Here is a 21,473-nt window from a genome sequence, read left to right as displayed (position 1 = left end):
GTGCAAGAGTAAAAATCCAAGGAGCTGAGGTCTCTGTTTATTCAGCTTTGCAGGAGCTCAGAATTTCCAGGAGAAAGGAAATGGCTATATACAATTTCAGCCATCATTCTCTTTTAAGGAAGCTAAAAATGTCAGCTTTCTGATTGCAGTAAGAATATATATTTCTCCCCCCCCCCCTTTTTTTTTCAGGCACCAAGAGTTGAAGCACAAGTTCTTTTAGGATCTCTAGTCTGTTTTCCCAATTTATATCGTGAACTACCAGCTCTTCACCCAAATATTCCTGACATTGCTGTGTCTCATTTTACAGATGTTAAGGTAGGAATTTTAAAAATATTTGGCTAGTATTCTATTAAACAAATGCATGCCTAATATTGTGCTTTAGCAGACAATATTAAGATTTTAAGATCCTAGAATTTTTTGAAAGTAATTTCAAATAGATCATAAGACTCAAGATCCTTTAAGGTGTTGTCAAACTTTATACTTCTAAACATACATTATAATTGCTATTAACTTAATAATAAAGTGTTTTCTTATGTTTGTAGAAGGAAATTATACATTATCTCACCCTTTCAAGCCTTCTCTCACTAGGGTGATTTGCAGGTATCACAGATTTAATTAGCTGAGACAAGATTGAGAGGTTTAAGATTAATTATTTAATTTATTAGGACAATTATATTTATTTCACAACTGGTGAAATCTACCTGTATTCCTAGAGACTTTAAAAAATTTCTGCACAGCAGTGTGTTCTGTACAGCAGTGTGTTTTGTCTTCAAAATGCAAATATTAGTGGAGTCGTTACCTTGTCTGTCATGACACAGTCAGGCAGTATGACAGTATACTGAAACTGCACAAGGCACAGTTTGTGTGTCTAAGAAAGGCTCCCCTTAAGTTTTCCAAACTTTTTCAATTTGAGGAGAAATCATGACTTGAGAGCTGCTTTATACCTTGCTCCCCTTTGGAGACTGATTTTGAATTCCTTCTTTCTCATTTCTAATGTAGAATGGTTGTTTACATGGGTTATATTAAGGGCAGCCTACAGCTTTAGGGACTTTTCACTGTCATTGAGTCAAAGTTCTTCTTGACAGCATTCTTAAGGCACTGTAGGCACTTAATCTAGTGCCTAGTTGAAAATATTTTTTAAATCAATTAAATTTTTTGAAAGTGCTTGTTTAAACCTTAATGTAAAAGATTCTGTCGTACCCTTTAGCACTACCTAAAATAGCTTCAGGGAGCCCTTTACTATTTTTTCCCCCCCTTGATATTTTATGGAAATGCTTTGACAAGAATTGGATACATGGCTCATCAGGAGAAATTAGGACAGTAACGTGAGGATATTCTTGGGGTGGCACAGTAACAAGTATCTGGGACAGGCTTGATATTTGGAGTAGTGGTAAGCAAACAATTCATCTGACCATAACATAGAGGTTCAACTAAGCAATATGCCTGTTTGCACTATAATAATATTTTGATGCTTTTTGGGATGGAGTTATGCATAAATCAGTGAATTTTTCCTCTTCATTTTAGGAACTCATAATTAAAACTGTGTTAAGCTCGGCAAGAGAGGAGCCATCTGGTCCTGCACGGTAGGCCAAACAAAAAGAGCTTCTACATTAATAGGTTCTTTTCTTTATTAGGCTGTTTTGAGGTGAATATATTAGAGAGCCTAAAGTAAAAGTTTGTTGCATTTTATTAATGGTTTTCTTCACCACTGTCAAAACTGTGGTCCATGATGTGAATTTGAGATTGTTTGTAATAGAGATATTAAATTAACAAACTGAGCTGGGCTGGTCCAGTATTCTTTCTGTGATAATGACTGATAGGAAAGGGTGTAAATAAGGGTAAGAGAATAAGCTTTCCCAGCCTACTCTGGTGTTCGGCTTGGGGATTTTCTGGACTAGAGAGACATTCTTTATTTGGATTAGGACAAGACTATTTATGAGGGAGGGGTAGGTTTTTTTTTTATTAGATCATATTGTTTAATTTGAAAAACAGAAATAATCCAATGTACATGAGCCCTTATTATGGTATGGATAAGAAGCAGAAAAAATTGAGCTTAGCATTAAACTAGGAATGGTTGCTCTGATGCTTAAACCTAAGCATCTTCATCAAATAAATAACTCTGGAGAGGATCATTACCAGTTTTCTCTCCTGTTTCTTAATTTGCTTAGGATTTTATTCCTCCATACCCATCTTCAGAAGCATTCAGTTACACAGCCCTGTGTATGGGATTTGAACAGGAATCTCTAATCCCTACCAAGGAGGAGTTGCATTTGTGTGCTTTATATATTTGGAAAGAGTGAATATATATGTTCAACTAATATATTGTCACATAAAAAATACTAGAAGTACATACCTGAAAAGCTACAATTCTGGAAAAATCAGCTTATTGGACCTTTAAACAGTTTTTTGGAAAACCAAGAGCAGTTTTCATCAGCCCACTTACCTCTTTCTTCATGTGAGCTGATATTATTTCTCAACAGAGGAAAAAGAGGGAATATCCTGAGATCACATTGACTTAATTTTTCGTGTTACAAAATTGCTTTCTAAAAGGCATAACACTCTCCACTTTGCAATTTTTCTTTCAGTGACAATGTACAAAATAGGGTAGGTTTACACTATAATGTACTATTAAGTCTTGTATGTATTTTTGCTGTCTGTAAGCATTTTTGTGATTCTATGTAGCCTTAAAATCCTTTTTCTACAGCACAGGCTTCACAGCCACTTCTGTTTCTTTTCTTGCCTACAGTTTTTCCTTCCCAGATGTAATGCATTGCAGGTTACATGACCAGCTTTCTTGTTTTCAATTTTGGATTGCTCTCCAATTTTATCCAGGATTTTGAATCCTGAAGTTGTTTCCAAAATATTCGTAGACTCTCTTCCTGAAGAAAATAACTAATGGGTCAGAGATGGCTTAAGCTAGCTCATTAACATTTCTGAACTAATTTCATCCATCTGCTGATTTGAACACACTTATCTAAATACTTTTTACCTTTACACTTTTTTTTTCTATTTCTGTGAAGAAACAACAAAAGTTAATGTACTAATCACAATGTGTATGCTGACTCTAGGATTCATGTACCCCTCCTCTATTCATCCTTGTTTATTGTCCATCTAAAACAATGTGAATGTCCATGAGAGAGTAACATTCCTCTCTCATCTCTGTGTCTCAGAAGCTCTAAATATGGGCAACCTCTTGTGTTAGGAAGGAGGAAGCTCCCACTCCAGTTTTTGCTTTGTCTTAAGAAAATACAAGAATTTCTTATATGTCGATTCCAGATAATATTTTTAATCAAAATACACATAGAAATGCAGAAGTTCTTGATGTCTTTTGGATTTTTCAGTTGCTCAGATGGGTGCTTCCTCTGCCCTTTCCTCTGCCTTCACCAGCATACTTTGGATTTCTTGATAATTTTTAAATGTTTTACAGCACTAGAAAGGTTTTTGTACAGTTGATTTGGAAATATTAAAAACATATTTGTTGCAATATGTCTTTATCAAAACTTAATGAATCATAAAAATTACACATTCCTGTAGAATGTTTCTCAACAACTTGTCCTCCAACATTGTTTTGCAGTTGTGTTGCTCTTTGTAGCCTTGGAATTTGGATCTGTGAGGAGCTAGTCCATGAATCACATCATCCTCAGATCAAGGAAGCATTGAATGTGATATGTGTTTCTTTAAAGGTGAGAGAATTAAATTTTTACAATGCATGTTGCCTTTATGTGTAAAGATACTTTGCATTTTCAAAGTCTTAATGACATTTTAGCATCTTTACCTCGCAGTCTCATTTGCTGTCCTTACAAAAGAGAGAACTCAATTTAATGAGTGGATCTCTGAAATGTCAAAAGTTCTTTACCCTTCTTTAAGTTTGGAGAGAATGATGTGCTGGGAGGATAAGACAGTAGATCTTTATTCTTACAAAATCACTAGCCACTCTAACCTACCACATATTCTCACAACACTCTGTTCATGTTCACTTCTGAGTTCGAGTCATTGAATCATGCAGTAGTGCTTCTTGGGCCTGGCTAGATATTTAGTGAGAAATGCAGAGTACTTATACCATATGCATGGAAGCACCAGAAATGTTTAATTTGCTGGGGCAGAGTCCTTTTTTATGCTTATTCCAGGAGCTGCATATTTTTGCTTGATGAGTGCTTCTGTTTTCCTACTATTTTATATCTTTTTGCATTTGTTCTTATTTTATAGAATAATTAGAATATTAGTAAAAACCTTTTGTTTTTAAGCAGTTTTCAAATTTGCATGTTTCTGAGCAATACTTTCAGCTTGTAAAATGTTTTCCAGTTTATCTTCAGAACCGTTCTATGTGCTTTTTGTTTGCATCAAAATTCTATTAATAGTCTAGTCTTTCTTCATATACAGATTTAAAAAAATTAAAATGTACACCTTCTGTCGAACTTCTAAAATGTACGACTTCTGTCGGATGTTGGGGATTATTGTTTTCTTTTAAGCAATGGGAATCTGAAAAATATCTTAGCAGATCAGCTGCTCACGTCCTGTGAAGCAGGATTTGAGTCTTTGTATAAGGTAGCTGCAGGCTTTTTAGTATTAGACTCTAAATTGCAATTTCCTGTTTTTCAAAATTGCATTCATTCTTTGCAGGTCCACTAATACTCTCTTCCAGTGTTTTCCCCTTGATTTTTAATAAAGTTTAACTTTTGCATTTTATCAAGCTCCTGTGCAAGTTTGGTATAAGGCAAATGATGTTTTATCTTGCTGCTCCAATTTATCAATATTTGAACTATTTTTAATCCTGAAATTCATAGTAATTTATGTTCTTTTTCTCTGATGTATTTATTAAACCAATTATTTGTATCTCATTTATATTAAACATAAATTACTTTTTGAATGAGAAAACAAAGATCTTTATATTTCTACTTTGCTTTTCTTTGTGTTGGCAAAACCATCCAGTGTACATTGTCTTTTTTTTCTAGTTCTGAGCAATGGTATACATTCACAATTGAGTTTAATAATGAAATGAAAAGTTCATTAATTTGTCATGGGAGAAATAAATTAGCTCTAATTTGTTACCTTAGCAATCTCCTGGCTACCAAGTCTTCAGAGGTTGGAGCTCCCAGAATGGATTATTTTCTTATTTTAGGAGAAATGAATGGGTAGGGAGCTATAGGCCTAGTCCAACTTACTGATAAGTTCAATTGAACAAATAGTATTAAATAGAAATGTTAGCAGCAATTACATGCTTATTTTTGAAATACCAGAAGCATATTCAGAGCTGCAGTTCAGCAGCTGGCTTTGGATGTAGCTAGTGCTTCTGTGTGCAATACCACTCTGTCTACATTAACCTCTGCTGGAGCTTGAGCACAAAGGATCCTAACCAGCCATCCAGACCTATAATTTTATTTTGCTTCTCTCAAAAATGCTGCAGATACATTACAAAATTGTCTTGTATAAATCTAGTAAATGAGTGCTAAACAATAGGTTATTTTCAAGTATGGACAAGGTTAAATTCCTCATTTAACATCCAGAAAGATGGGACCCTTACAAAAATTAACCTTATGGTAAGACCACCTTTCCAAGAAAAACCCTGAGAGTTGGGAAACAGGAAAAGTGCCAGTTCACTGGTACCTTTTTTCCCCCTCATCGAGTGCGTTCTCAAAAATTATGTCCACAATTTATGCTACTAAATATAAAAGTGGTGAATTCTTATGCTTTATAACATAGGACATTTTCCAGTGACAAAGAATGGCAGGTGGAATGTTTATGGCATCATACTGGTGTGTCCATGGCCACTCTGAAGGTTCTTGTAAAAGAAGTCAAAACCAAATAACTGACTTGAAAGGGGTGAATTGTTTCATTACCTGACATGTAGTCAGTGAGGCTGCTTGAGTTCAGGAAAATGTCTTTCCAGAGCCCACAGCTCTCAGAACTGTCTGTTCTGTGGTGCCTGTGTGTTTGTCCTGGTTTAAGCCCAGCTGGAAGTTGAGCACCATGCAGCCACTCAACTCAATCTTTCTTCCCACCCACTGTAGTGCAATGGCAAGGAGAATCAAGACAAACTTTTATGTTGAGATGACAACAGTTTAATAATCAAAAGCAACGTAAAACAGTGCAATAATGGTAAATGATAGCAATGATAAGAAAGGAAAGAAAACCCAAGTGATGCACAATAATTTTCTCACCACCCGCTGACCGATATCCTTTTGCCAACCCCGACCAACCCCCTTTCCAGATAACTCCCCCAGTTTATGTACTGGGAGTGATGTCCTACAGTGTGGAATATCCCTTTGGTCAGTTTGGATCACGCATCCCAGCCATGTTCCCACCCAGTTTCTTTTGCTGACCCTCTCACAGGTACAGCATGAGACAAGAGAAAAAAAATCCTTGACTTTTGATAAACAGAATTTAGCAAAAAAACAAAACATTGGTGTGTTATCAACACCATTCTCATTCCGAATCCACAACACAGCACTGCAAGAGCTGCTGAGAGGAAATTAACTCGACCCTAGTGACAGCATTCTTTTGAAATGTGATATATTGACCATGCTAGGACAGCTCTCTGAAGCACATGAAGGATTTGATCTATTTCAGCCAACCCCCATATTCTTGATCAAGACTTCCTCCCTGATGCTTTTCCCATGAATAAAAAAAAATTGTGTGCAAGATTAGATTTTAAATTTATTAAATTTATTCATATTCATTACTTTATACACTTTATCCTTTATGTGAAGCTTACTTTTGTTCCTTTATTAAATTAAAAAAAGAATTCTCTTCAACCAGAGGAAAAGAGAGGTTAACTGATTTGTGTAAACTAGCCAGTAATAATAAAAAATTACTCATTCGTCTTTATTTTAGAGCCTCTTTAGAAAAAGAACCATTAAAATGTAAGAAATGCTTTCTGTTTTTAAGTAGTAAATGGTCAATTATTCTGTGACTCTGAAAAGTTTCCAGGTCTTTTTCTCAGGTATTTTTTTCTTACTTTCAGTGGTCAGGATCTCTGTATTAAGCTACACCAATTTGTGCACCCCATTTTTCTTCTCCAGTGATTTTGGGGGTTTTTTGCAAGCTTGTTAGGATGTTTTGAGCAATCTGGATTTGATCTCAAGTTTTGTAATGAAATTGTCATGCTTTCAGTTTGGTTTTTTTGGGGTCTTTTGTTGGTGTTTTTTGTTTTTGTTTTTTTTCTGGTTGCCACTCAAGCTTGAGTGTTAGAATCCAAACCCTGCTCTTACTGAGCATTTCACAGCATAGAAAGAGGCTGTCTCATGAGGGATAAAAATGTAGTGATAGTCTTGTCATAAAGTTTGTGAAGCTTTGGAGATGTGAGATGTTTACTCTTTTGATAAAAGTCATCAACATGAAAATGAGAAACAGGTAAAGTCAGAACAAGAATTAACTACCCATTGTGTACTCAGATTTCCACCTCCCTGGATGACTTTTAAGAGCCATTCATACTTTTTCCTTTTGCTTACATAGATAACACAAATAAAAAATGGCAATTTAAGCTTTGTACTCCAGATTTTTCCTTGTTCTTGTACCATTTCTTTTCAAGACTTTAAATGTAAAAATTGATAGCTCTGCTTTGATAAGAAGTACTGACCCAGAACAGAGTCTTCTTCCAGTGTTATTTCAGTTTAAGTTTTTTGCCATTCAATACTTTTATTCTAAAATCTTTATTTTCTACTCAGGCTTCATTGTCCAGGCATTTCAGCTTTCTTAAAGCTTTGGGTTTTTTAAGTTTTATGAGATACACCCCTCCCTGAAGGGTTAATAGAAGTGGTCTGAGTAAGAAAAAGGCCTGTGAAGCCAAGAAATTACATCTGTTTTTACAGCATAATTGCCCTTTTCTGAGTCCAGAAGCAGAGAGCCATCTTGCAGCATATACCTGTGACAGCTTCACTGCTGAATGTAGTGAGATTGAAACAAGTAAAATATGTTCTTACTAATGCAGGAATTCACTTGTAATATTAACTTTGTCCTTGCCATTTGCTGCACACCTTAATGTTTTAAAGCAAGTGCAGTGAAGGTAAAAAACTCAATTACACATCTTGTGCATCAACAGTTTAGGGAAACACGTCTCTTAATTTCTGTTTTCCCACTTAGGAGTGTAGAACAGGGTGTGCATCCTTCCTAAGAGTGGGAATTATTGTACAAATGTGTTCCCTTCTGCTTTGACCAGCACAGTAACTGTGGAAGGCAGGCTGCAGGCAGCAGCCTCCTCCTGCCTTTAAAAGAAGAGCAGAGTTAAGCACAGAGGCCAAGGTGAATCCATTTCCATTCCAACATGTGCTGGGCACTGCAGTCACTAGCAGAGAGCAGAACAGTTCAGCTCATGTTTAGTACTACAGGCTGTGGTTTGGGCATGTGGCTCATCACCTGCCTTGATTCTCAGCAAAGACCTCTGATTTCAGAATTGAATCCTTGGGGGGGCTTTGCAGTGATTCATTAATATTAATAATCATTAAGATAATAAGAAATCAGTTCTTTCTTCCTGGCTTCATGATATTCTACCATTCTAGTTAGGAGATACCTCTCCCTTTCCTGGTGTGCATCTAACTGCATGTCTGCCCCAAAACTTTGATGTTAGCTGCTAACATTCATTTATGAATATAAAATAGTTCTTTTTGAGTTTTGTAAAATTTAATTTTGTTCCTCTGGTAAACAGATACTTAAGGAGCTGTATGTATAAAACTACCAGTGAAATTTGTGACCACCCTACCACCTAATGTACTCTTACACGAAACCATTTTGTCATTGTTACTGTGCTGTGTTCTCTTTTCCAGTTTCCAAATAAAACAGTAGCCCAAGTTGCCTGCAGTATGCTGAACATGCTGATACATTATGTACATAGGCTTCAACTATATCAAGCTGATTCACCGTTAAGAATAATACTAGTAAGTAATTATTTTTAATTGAAATTTTCAATTATTTTAAATTAATCACTACAATGTACTACCCTAAAGTTAAACACTTGAATATTGACAATTATGTTTTGCCAAATACTGAATTAGTATAAACATAGTCTTACTTAACACTAACAGTAAGGAATTGCAGCACACATAACTTCCTGACTCCAGTATAGACATGTAATGTGTCTATATCATGCCTGTTTTTTCTCAGAGAAAAAGTGTCATGAAAATGTTGTCAGTAAAGTACAATTTTTTCTTAATACTAGATATCTTCAAGCATGTTTATTGAAGTTCAGGAAGAAAATGATTGCTTAAAATATGGTTCTTCAACTTTATTTTGTATATCCATGAAAGAGTTTCAGTATAAAACAAAAATAATATTTTGAATATGCTTCCCGTAGCAAGGAGGTAGACTATGGCCTCTGTGAGTCTGAGCCACAGAGGGCACCCAGGTTCTTTTCCTGTGAAAGCTTCTTAAGAGATACAGCAAGCATTTCTGTGATCCTCTGGAGACATATTTTTGATCAAATAGAGACAGGGTGTATGCAAATTCTAGTAGTTCTAAGAAACAATCTAAGTAGCTCAGATAGTACCATACACAAACCAGCACCAGATTTCTTCCCACGTCCTACAAGTGTGCTGAGTCATGTTCTTTTTATGGCTGAATATTTGAGGTAGCTGTGTAATTTCATTGTCCTTAATGCACCTACATCAGTCAAACAGAACATACTCCTTCAATGTGTTCTGCAAAACTCAATTAAAAGTGTTTTTATTTTAAAAAATTGTCAAGGAATATTGTAACTTGTCTCAAAATAATTGTAATAGAATTTAATCGTGAATCCAGTATCATGTTAGAGTTACCTGCTTAAAAAAATATTTTAAACTTAAATATTTAGGTTGTATTTTAAAAGAAATATGCTTAATTTCCCCAGATTCTGATAGCAACTATTACACATCTGCTACCCAGTACAGAAGCTTCCTCTTATGAGCAGGACAAGAGAGTAAGTATTTTTCATTTCTAGTACTTTCTGCCTTCTGAAAGCTGTGTCTCTTCTGAATTAGTTTTGCTGTGGGCCTATTAGGTCATTTAAATTTGGGCATTTTGGTGCAGTTTGTTTCTGACAGCTCCATCTTTCTGGGCTACCATTCCCACAAGGAGCTAGAGTTCATCTGTTGTTCATTTTGGTCTTCAGAGCTCTGTTTCATCTTCTGTCTCTGTTTGCAAGAAGTCAGGGGCTATTGTAGTCTACACTCATATGCCAAGCTACCCACTTTTCCTCTTGAGGATGCTTTCCATAATTGGCCAAGTTTTCCCATGAACTACTGTCAATTGTACATGAAATATCAAATAAAAATTGTCTTACCTATTTTGACAAATGTAGTCCTAATGGGTTTCAAAAAAATTGGTTAAAAATAAAAAGACTCAGTACCCTTCATTATTAGGTTTATTATACTTTTGAAAGACAAACTTGGAATGCATTATGTGAAACTAGTAAATTAGGTAAATAGATTTTTTTTAAAACTTCTATTTACCTTGAGAAATATTTTAGAGAATCTTGCAGATATTTATCTGAATTGTCTTCTCTTCGACAACTGAGTTTTAAAAATCAAAAACTTTTATTTGGTCTGTAAGTTATTGATGATTTAGTGTGGATTTGTGTCTTAATCTAATTCTGTTCCAGAGTCTTTCCAAACATCCCAAGAGGGAGTTGATTCTTTTCCTAACTGAGTAACCTACAATATAGGAAGCAGTTGGATTTCTTTCATATGATAAAATATGATATGGTACTGCATAACATTATTGATATGTTATAAAGGACATTATGTGTTATTTATAAAGCACTAAATACAGGGGAATTGGTTCCATTTTGTGTAATCCTTGATTCACTTTACTGTGAAATATATGTGCAAAATGGCACATCAGCCTTAATTTGGACCTGTGTTATCTGTCATTTTAAAAACAACAGCCTACAAATCAATTTTGGAAACTGTGGGTATCCTCCTAAGTATAGTATCTGCTCACAGTCCTACCCTGATGAGAAACTGTTGAATGGATGGCCTTTGTAAATCCTCTGTAGCCAGTTTTTACTGATGCCATAGTTTTTGAAGATTCAGTGGTTAACAAGTGGGACCTGCCATTGCTGCAGAAGGCTGACTTTACTGTATTGAAAAAAAAGCAAAACAGAGAAATAAAATAAAGGGATAAATATGAAATAGCAGGTGCTGGCTTAATTGATTTGTAATGGAAAGTGTTTTTTCCAGTTGGTGGTTTCTTTACTTCTGTGCTTATTGGATTGGATAATGGCCTTGCCATTGAAGACTTTGCTGCAGCCTCTTCATACTACAGGAGCAGAAAATGATAAGACTGAAAGATCTGTTCTTAATTGTATATATAAGGTACACGTTTCTTTGCTCACTTATTAAGAATTTCTATGTATGGAGGTAGTGTCAGTTTCCATGGAAATGAAGGCAAACGTTTTCTGTAAGCTGACCTCCATTCTTCTGAAATATAGACTGCTGGCTCAGTTCTTGTATGTTTCACTGCATCAGCTTGACCTTTGGTATATTTGGAATAGTAGATTTTGGTTTACATTTTGGATGGTTAACCAAGCCTTTTTTTTGTATGTCATATAGATTGCAGATGCTTGTATTGTAGAATATTAACTGTACATTTAATACAAAAGGATGTAATTTTTATATATCAAGCAGTTTCATTTAGCAATGAGAAAAGCAAAAGCACTTTTGCTTTTGTTAGACAGTAAGTTACAATTACTGTCTTTAGGAGCTCAGGAGAAAGGGGTTTTTATCCTTTTTGCAAGGGAAGGGGATTAAAACCTCTAGCAGCTTAGACCTAGCATATGTAATTAAAGAAGATAGGAGATCTAAAAATAAAGGTAGCCTAATGATTGTTTTGTGAGTTTTGTTTCATTATTGTTAAATTCCACTTTGGTGGTAATAATTTTCTTTGCAGACCAGAGCTTTTTTCTGTAAACATTAAGCATCTAAAATTTTCCAATGTTTCATCATGCCTGCCTTCCAACAAATAGATTCTTGAAATGCAAATGAAAATAAACTTCATTTCTTACAAAACTATACATTTCAGTAGTTAATGTAATGAAATTCTGGTTTCTTTCTAGGTTCTGCATGGATGTGTCTATGGGTCTCAGTGTTTTAGCAACCCAAAATATTTTCCTCTAAGCCTTTCTGATCTGGCATGTATGGATTATGATCCTTTTATGCATTTAGAGAGCTTAAAGGAACCAGAACCACTGCATTCTCCAGACTCTGAGAGGTCTTCTAAACTTCAGCCAGTTACTGAAGGTTTGTCTAATTGCCTAAATACATTTTCTTTAAAAAAAATTTGTCTGGGTTTTCAGTATTATTTAAGTGTTGGTCTACAGCACGTGTTTTCAGCTATATGTAGACACTAGGTAAGAACCATTAGTATGGAATGAGCAAATGTAATTTTTGAGCAATTACCATTTGATTAACTGAAATAAGTATGTTCTGAACAGCACCAAGATCGATAGGATATGGATTCTTCTGTGCTCTGTGTATCAGCAGAAGTGTTAAGTTCTGCAACATGGATGAATGTTGCTTTTCATTTTACCTTCAGTAAATTAATTTTATTTTTCCTTATTTTGCTCCTTTTTCTAGAAGAATTTTGGATTTTTGTTCCTGTTTGACATTGCAGTATTGAATGTTTTCCATGATATTTTTTAGCCTATCGTAATTTTTTGTTGATCTCTTTTTACACAGCTTAAAACCACAGATTTTTTAAAAAGAGAGAAATTTTCTCTCATCTGGTTAGAACCTTAGGAGACATGGGAATTAGCATTTTCTTCATAATTCAGAAATAAAGAATCAAGAATCTAAGCCACAGAGGACTATCATGTATTATGCAGTGTATCTAGTAAATATCAAATGGTTACATAGGGAAGAAAATTGAAAAAGATGAGATTAAGATATGAGCAACTCTAGTTGCTAGTGCTAGTTGCTAGTGTAGTGCTATTCTGCCTCTGTATTAAGTTGTTCCATTTAGGCTTTTTTAAGGGTATTAAGAACCAGATAAATGCAGCAGTTCTTTGTAGCAGCTGTGTGCTAACAGCAGGTGATTTTGTGGTCTGTAGTGACTACGTGCTGTTTTTTATGTAGAGAAAATGGCTAATCATTGTGCCCTTGTCTAAGGCATGCTTCATCATCCTCAAGTACTTTTTTGGCCAAAGAATTCTAAACATAGAGCTGTCCCCTAATAAGCTCAGTATTGGATTGAACAAGACTGATCTGAGAACTACTGGCAGGAGGAGCTGTAATTATTAAATTTACCGAAGAATGAAGCAAGGTACTATAGTTGGCTTTTCGTCAAATGGCTGTGGCCTTATTAGTAAAAAATAATCATCTGCAGGGTCAGAATGAAAGAGGCTTCCAAGGATTCATTTTGTCCTAATTACAGTCTCACCTATACGTATTATGTAAAGCTAATATTTAAAGCATTTGCCAAAATTTACTTCCACTGCATGTTCTATTACAGTGTAGTGAATTGTAGTAGCTTTTTATGCCTGGCATCTTTTGTATTCTGTAATAATCTGTAATTATGGGTTAGAAGCAAATGCTGTGTGGCTTTTTTAATTTGACAATCTGAAAAGACAACCCTGAATAGATTTCTCTTTAAATGAATACAGTTGCACAAAGCCTTAGCATCAATATCTTCATTTTGCATTTCCAACCATGATCTTTTCTTTTATGATTTCTTGTTAAATTTCTTAATAAAAGTAATTTCAGATGTTCCTTTTATCTCTCCAGATGAATTAAATTTCAGGGCTCTGGAATTGTAAGTTAGACTGTGAAATTTAATTGGTAGACCTACAGCATTATAACGCAACCCTGGTTCTGCAACCTTGGCACGTCTAGTCCCCATTGCCAGGCAGAGAATAAAATTGGCGGTGCTTGACCGGTTGCACAGCATCTGTTCTCCCTGGCATTGTTGGAGGAGTGAGAGGAGTAAAACTAGTGGGTAACAACCAGTCTGGCTCTCTGTCAAGACCAAGGGTCAATTAGTACAAGCTAGCAGCAGAACAGAATGCCAATGGGTCAGCATCTTTTAGCAGAGTAAAAGGGCTATCATAGTACCTTTCTTGAAGGAATGGAAATGAGCAGGGCAGAAGTTACATGGAATTCAGGGAAGTTCTACAAAAACAGGGTAGGAATTGTGAAACTCTTTCCTTAGGCCACAGGCAAAGCTGCAAGTGCTGAAATGACAGAATTCTTAAGACAGGGTGCTTTAATGGATGTGATTGACTTACCCTGTTATGCCTCCATTGTTCAAGGTCAGATCCATCTCAAGTTTTGTGAATACTTAGCCACAGCATAATCTGTTAGAGGTAGTTGTGATTGGAAGGTTCTAGTAAGCTTACACAGATACAGTGGTCTACCCATTATTTATTTGATTGATTTTTACCCCATTATTCATATTTCTCCAAACATATGTTAAAATCTTTGCATAGATTGATCTTTTTTTGCTAATATTTTTAAATTTCTAATGAAAAAGCCTTCCCTGCCTGATGTCTAGTCTTAGCTTTTGTTTAAAAAGTAGAAATATAAAGTATTTTTCATTTGCCATTTTACTGAAAGGACATAAAATGCACACTTTTAAAAAAATACTTGGTACATAGTGCATCTGGATTAACACAATTTGTGTTTTGTGAGGAATATTTTAGAGATGGGCTCTCTGTTACTGCATGTCTGTATAGCTGAAGTTAACAATTAGAAAGGAATGAGACTTGCTTAAACTAAGGTAAAATACAGGAAATTAAGCTAAGAGGGACACTCTTAGGCTCCCTCTAAACATAATGAAAGAAAAATGTTTTTAGAGAGTGATTCATCCCATTGAATTTGAGATAATTCAGTCTGTACAGGTCATCATTCTTTACACATCTAAAATTATAAGGAGAGTTAAATTCCCCCTTCAGTCATTGTTTTTTACTTCTACTACATAACCATAGTTGCTTAAAACTATTCAGCCAAAGTTGAATGAAAAAGTTAATAGCACATCTTAAAGAATCCTTCATTCATGCTACAGATACAAATTAGTAGTGATGGACCTTCAGCCTTTCCACAAAAGAGGTAATTTCAGGACTGAGAAAAATAAATAGTATAACATTTCTTGTAAATTACCCAAATGATCATGTACATATTTAAATTACATTGCCCTAGCCAGAGGCAGTACCATTGTGAAGAAAGCAGCAATGTGTTCTCTCAGGAAGACAGGTCAACAAAGCAGTGAGCTGGCTGCCTTAATGTGTAAAGATATGGCTTAGTTTGTAGAATTTGTGGTAAAGCTGTGATGGCTTGCATTATTACATATTTTCATTTGCCCTCCAGAAACAAAGAGCATGATTTAGATACTCATTTTAAGGTTTTAATATATTGAATGTTCAGTTATTCCTGATTGAAGAGATGTGCTTCTAGGAATAAATTAAGTTGCAAAATTAATTTTAAATTTTCATATTTTCAAAATGCATTACTAGGCTTGGGATTTTTTCCTTTTTTATTCCTGGGAAAACCATCATCAAAATCAGGTTTTCTGTGTGGCAAAAATGTTTCAAGATTACTTTATTTTATTTCAACATAACAGGTTGCATCTTACAGTCTACTTTTCAGTATACTTCTCTTGATACTTCTAATTAAAGCTTTCTGTGTCATTTTTAGATCAGCAGCATTGTATTCTGAGAGAAGACTTAGATGTAGTGTTTGAGTTTTATAAAAGAAACAATGACAGATCTATGATTTTAATTCAAGTGCAAAGTTTCCAGGGCAAGGCTGTATTAGGACTGAGAATGGATCTTTCAAATTTAAATTAATTGTTCCCCTCTTTGTCTCACTGTGTCACCTTTCCTTTCCCATATGTCCTTTAGGCTCCTAAGACACACACACAGGCACAAAACAACCAAGGTCAGTTTGAGATCTTCAGGGTTTGGCACACAACAGTAACAGTAATAACATATGCTAGAAGGTCCTTATTTCTTCAGGTTTCTCAGCAGAACTTAAGAGGAGGCATTTAACCTTTATAGAGTGGGACTTCGGGTATCTGGAAAGCCTGTGTGTCTCTGCTCCTGGGAACCTGAGCAGAGTATTTTTTACCTTATTTATCTCTGCAGTGGCAAGTGCTAAATACTTGGTATAAATATCCTGATAAAGATGGGCCACCCTCTGCATTGTCCAGGTGCTAGTCAATAATGTGCTGGTAAATGATTCTCCAAGCACCCAGCTTATTTTCTCCTTGTTTTTTATAAAATCTGCTTCCAGTTCCTTCTTATGTTTCAGCAGATGGCACTATAACTTAATTTCCTTGTATGCTGCCAGTATCTGGACACATAATTCAGCATCACTGAATGTTTTTATATTTGTAAATTTTAAACCTCAAGAACGCTATACATGATAAAAATATCTCTAATTTACTTGTATTATTTCTCAAGGCATTAATTTATTAAAATACTTGAGTAAATATGAGTTTTAGAATTGTATAAATGTTATATTGATTTTGCCAGCTATTAACTGGATGAAACGTTTCCCTATTTGCAGTTCAGATGGAGTGCTTCCTAAAGAAAGGGAATAGCCAGAATCCCAGACATCTCCTACATGCTGTACCCAAACCTTTTCAGGGGAAAAAAAAAGGCAAATACATACTACCTGTTTATTTTTGCAGATGCTGAATGCATCCATCTTCAGAATCTGAAGATCTGTAATGTCAGTACCTATGACAAATTTGCCTTTATTTTTCCAGTTAAATCAATTAAGACTTCTGAAACTGAGAAATTTGTTTATTAAACATTAGGTTTTGCAGCTTATGAATATCCAACATAAAGGGAGATGAATTCATTATATTTTACTTCTATCCCAAGAGGTTCCATATTCTCAGTAAATACTGAATGAAAAAGTAACATCATTCAGAACATTCTGGTTTGATGGATTTTGGTGAGAAAGAAGATGGGAAGCATTAGCAGCAGTTTTCAATGTTCAATGTAATTCAAAATACATTATATAATCCTAAAGAGTACAGATTTTTAATCTTCCCTTTGTAAATCCCAAATTCAGGGCATCCATGCCCAGTTACAAGAGAAGGGATACAGAAAACAAGTATTTTGCCATTTTGATCTTGTTCCCTCTTCCACCAGTTTTATTCTGCAGTGTAATATTTTTGTGTATGGGTTCTTCAGTGGGTCCCCTGAACCAGTTGATGGTTCTCTGCCTGAAAGAGTCACTTGGTCCAGCTCATGTATTTACATAGAGTATTGACTTGATAAGAATAATTTAGTAACAATATAGTACTGTGTTAGCAGGGTGTGATATAAACATTAAAAACACCTTTTTTAAAATTTAGATGACATAACATGCAAGTGGAAGGGCATGCAGCAAAGAAGGAGGTAGCAAAAACCATGTTGAAATACCAGTGCATGTCATAGGATGAATTTCACATAAGATGGGCACAATTAACTTTTCTTTCTTCCTCCCAAGATTTTCTAACCTGAAGCTTCTTAAAATGCATTTGTGGCATGGGATTTAATTTTTAAAAATTTTGATAATGTTAGATCATATTCAATATAAACAGCCTGGTCTTTGATTTTGTACTTAAAATTATCCAGTGCTATTCTCAAGCTGACCTACAGCTATATGCTCCCCAGGGAAATTAAGATGGATTAGACCTTTTGTGCATCTATCTTCCTTTCTATTTCTCAGTGTAATGATGTGTATAAATATAAAAATACACTGCAGTTGGAATGGACATCTTGCAGCACAGTTATGATCTCTACTTCAACAGCAATTCAAGATTTATTTTCACTAGATAAGAAATCACGTATTTTAGAAGAACAGTGCTAAAGCTATGGCAAAGGAAGTATAATCTGTAGACATAGACATGGCTGTAGAATAATGGAGATGCTTCTTTAACTGTTTTAGGATTTTTCATGCTGTTTATATACAAGAGCAATGGTGACCAACATACATATTTTTCTGTTACTGAGCTGCGTGCGTCCTCAGCTTGCAGGGCTCATTCTCTCAGGAAGAGACCAAAAGAAACACATAAATCTCAGTGTTGTTTTTTGAACTCCTCTTTTAAAACCTGTGCTCTTTCTCTTGCAGTGAAAACTCACATGCAACAAGGGTTAATTTCTGTGGCTGCTCGTACTGTGATAACACATCTAGTCAACCACTTGGGCCACTATCCTATGAGTGGAGGTCCTGCCATGCTGACCAGTCAAGTGTGTGAAAACAATGACAATCCATACAGTGAAAGTCCCGAGCTTTCTCCTGAGCTTTTTGAGAACCCAAATCTTCAATTCTTTGTGTTAAACAATACTTCCCTGGTGTCTTGCATACAAATCCAAGCAGAAGACGACATGCCTGGGGGAGGACTGTCTGCTGGACTTGCATCAGCTAATTCAAATGTTAGAATTATAGTGCGTGATCTGTCTGGCAAATATTCATGGGATTCGGCCATTTTGTATGGACCTTCATCTTTATGTGGATCTTCACAACAAACATCTTTTGCACTTTCATTATCTCAGCAAGATAAACCAGAAGATGCTCTTTCATCTTTTGAACATGTGGAGGATGTATCTGCAAGAGATGGAATTACGCTCCAAGTTAAAAGGAAATTTAGAGACACTGTACCAACATGGGATACAATTAGGGATGAAGAAGATGCTCTTGATGAGCTGCTGCAGTATTTAGGTGTTACAAGCCCTGAATGCTTACAGAGAACTGGTGTTTCACTCAACATCCCTGCTCCTCAACCTGTCTGCATCTCAGAAAAGCAGGAGAACGATGTCATCAATGCAATTCTGAAACAGCACACAGAAGAGAGAGAGTTCGTTGAAAAGCATTTCAATGATGTAAATATGAGGGCTATGGAGCAGGACGAGCCAACCTCACAAAAGCCACAGTCAGCATTTTACTACTGTAGATTACTTCTCAGTATACTAGGAATGAATTCATGGGATAAAAGGTAAAACTACTCATATTTTAAGAACTTTTTTTAAGGAACTGTGCTCTTCTTACCTTCATAATAGAGTTTGTTAAGCCAAAAATATTACAGGCCAGCTAACAAAAGAGAGGGGATGTGCATCTAAGACCTAAATGGCAGCTTTCTTCTGCTTTTCAGCCTGTCATTTAGAGAGACAGAAAGGAGGTATCTGTTGTGTTTATTGTGATTCATAGTCTTTCCTTAGAAAGTGTTGTAAGTCAAATTGAAGGAATCTTGTATTCTCTTTGCTTCCCATTTATGTTGCTGCAAAAATCAGCTGCAAAAATTACCTTTCAATGTCAGAATAATACTCAGAAAGTGTCATATTCTCAGCTATTGTGTCACTGGACAGTGTCCTGCTGCTTTGTCTGCTAAAAGCATGCTTGCATGCAGCCTCAAAGCCTTGCATGTGTATTAGCTAATGAGAAAGATGTGTCCCCTACTATTTATTTCAACACTGGCTGTGCTTGAGTACTGTTTGAATATTGTTTAGAACAGGAGAGAACCATGTTCAATTACAGAAGTAATGTCTCTTAACATTATTATTTTTGTGTGGGTGTGGTTAAGTGCATGTCTGCATATACATGGGGGTATGTACAAATATTACAAATATTAGCGTCCTAGAATTTATGGGTCTTTCTGAAATCTTCTTCTGCCAGTGCTTTCAAATTCCATATTAGAATCATTGATATATTTTCCTACTATGAAGGGAAATGGATATTCAGTAAAACAAAAATAATCTGTGTCACTGAGGTATCACTGGAATCAGACAAAACATTGGTATTACAACCCTTCTTATTTGGGTCTTTAATTCCTCAAGGCAGTCTGGTTTTGAACAGGACTGCTCTTAATTCCACACTGTTTTGTGGGAAACATCTTAAGCACAGTTGAAAAGACATGAAAACTGCCTTTCTTTCTCTAACATATTGGTTTCGTTTTTTGTTTAAATTGTTGCAGCTGGCTGGGTGATTACTGAGCTAAATTCTGCTCTGCAGTTCAGGGTAGCAAAAGTTCTGTGTTGAATGCACCCACTCCTTACAACAGTAGACTAATGGGAGTGTCTTTTGTCAGTAAACATGTATTTTATGGTTCTTCTGTAGAGAAGAAATGGGTCACACAGTCAGATCCAAGGGGTTGACAGAAGAAAGTAGAAAGAAATAAAGGTTATACTCAGGGTTGTAATGAATGTAGATTTGCTGGAGTAAGAAAAATTGCTTGTATATTTTTTTAAGATGTCTTGATTTTCATATGTTAAGAAAGGACTGTTGAAAAGGCAGAAGCATTTATTGACTGTTCCTGAGTTGACCTGGATATGTTGTTGTACCATTGTTGTACTGTTCTGTATCCATCAGTGAAGAGGTAATAAAAGAGTTACAAATTTCTCTATTTAGAAGGAGCTTTCATCTCCTGAAGAAAAATGAGAAGTTACTTCGAGAACTCAGAAATTTGGACTCAAGACAATGGTAAATTCTTTTAATGACTGCCTACTTACTTGTTCTAAGTGTGCTTTTACTCAAATGGCTCTAATTGCATAGATGTGAGAGTTGAGCTAATTTTTTTAATAGATTTTTAAATTATTAATGTATTTTGCATAGTACTGTAGTTTTTTTCTGTTATACTGAAGTTGCATCAATTTTATTTGTAGGGTCAAATTCTGCACATAAAATATCATGAGATAAACAAATTTCAAAACACCTTATAATTATAAGCATTTGTGTATGCATAACATTTAAATCTTTTAAAACTTTGATATATCAAAGCCTTCTCATTTAAAGTTTTGATTGATTGTTTAGCTGTTTCAAATGGTCCCAGTATTTGAAGACACAGAGTTTTAGTTAGAATTGTAGCACAGAATTGAAAACTGACATTTTTGTAGAAGTTGAGACAAAACCTAGTGGAAGTTGTAGAAGTGTGAGAAACCATCTCCATTTGTTCCAATGTCTAACAATAACCTGTCAACAGAAGACAGTTAAATGATTATGATCTTTAAAAAATATGTAAAAATGCTTCATTCAGTTGGACAAGCTGCATTTTCGCAATGTTCAGAGGGTGCTGTTGTTCATGGGCAGTGCAGTGCGAATAATGCCCACATTACAGGTTTTGCCCATGTCAAAAACCCACCTATTCAATTAGTAGTTGGTACAGGCAGCACCACCCTGCATCTTAGAAGTGATGGAAGGGGTAAATGCTGCTCATGTATAGCAAAACTTCAGGCTCTAGAGAAGATGACACTAGAAAGGACAGAATGAAGAAATGGAAATATAGGAAATATCCAAAAAGAAGCCATATAATTCTATTGTATTTCCACTATGCATTTTTTATGCTTTAAAAGCCATGCTCTGTGTGTATTGTTTGCATATGTTCATTTCATATTGGTTAAGGCACTGTCATGCATTGACCATTCTGTTTTACAGCCGAGAGACACACAAGATTGCAGTGTTTTATGTTGCTGAGGGACAGGAAGATAAACACTCCATTCTTACGAATACTGGGGGAAGTCAAGCCTATGAGGATTTTGTAGCTGGTCTTGGCTGGGAGGTATTTATTCAATGTTTTTATTCTAGGTG

At 35.4% G+C, this 21,473-nt stretch overlaps 1 protein-coding gene across 4 annotated transcripts in view; it reads left to right on the top strand.

Annotated features, from left to right (window-relative positions):
* RALGAPA1 (Ral GTPase activating protein catalytic subunit alpha 1) overlaps positions 1–21,473 on the top strand; it is a 129,339-nt gene that overhangs the window by 60,890 nt on the left and 46,976 nt on the right. For all 4 annotated transcript variants that reach the window (XM_059475283.1, XM_059475282.1, XM_059475281.1 and 1 more), the window contains 10 exons: positions 190–315; positions 1,525–1,583; positions 3,575–3,683; positions 8,760–8,870; positions 9,818–9,886; positions 11,148–11,282; positions 12,023–12,206; positions 18,024–18,888; positions 20,298–20,369; positions 21,321–21,444. In XM_059475283.1, coding sequence (XP_059331266.1) covers positions 190–315; positions 1,525–1,583; positions 3,575–3,683; positions 8,760–8,870; positions 9,818–9,886; positions 11,148–11,282; positions 12,023–12,206; positions 18,024–18,888; positions 20,298–20,369; positions 21,321–21,444 — 1,854 coding nt within the window. The remainder of the gene's footprint in view (positions 1–189; positions 316–1,524; positions 1,584–3,574; positions 3,684–8,759; positions 8,871–9,817; positions 9,887–11,147; positions 11,283–12,022; positions 12,207–18,023; positions 18,889–20,297; positions 20,370–21,320; positions 21,445–21,473) is intronic.

The sequence above is a fragment of the Ammospiza nelsoni genome, chromosome 6 (assembly GCF_027579445.1).
Source record: "Ammospiza nelsoni isolate bAmmNel1 chromosome 6, bAmmNel1.pri, whole genome shotgun sequence".
Taxonomy (NCBI): domain Eukaryota; kingdom Metazoa; phylum Chordata; class Aves; order Passeriformes; family Passerellidae; genus Ammospiza; species Ammospiza nelsoni.
The sequence above is the reverse complement of the archived record's forward strand: the minus strand, read 5'-3'. Positions and strand labels throughout refer to the sequence as shown.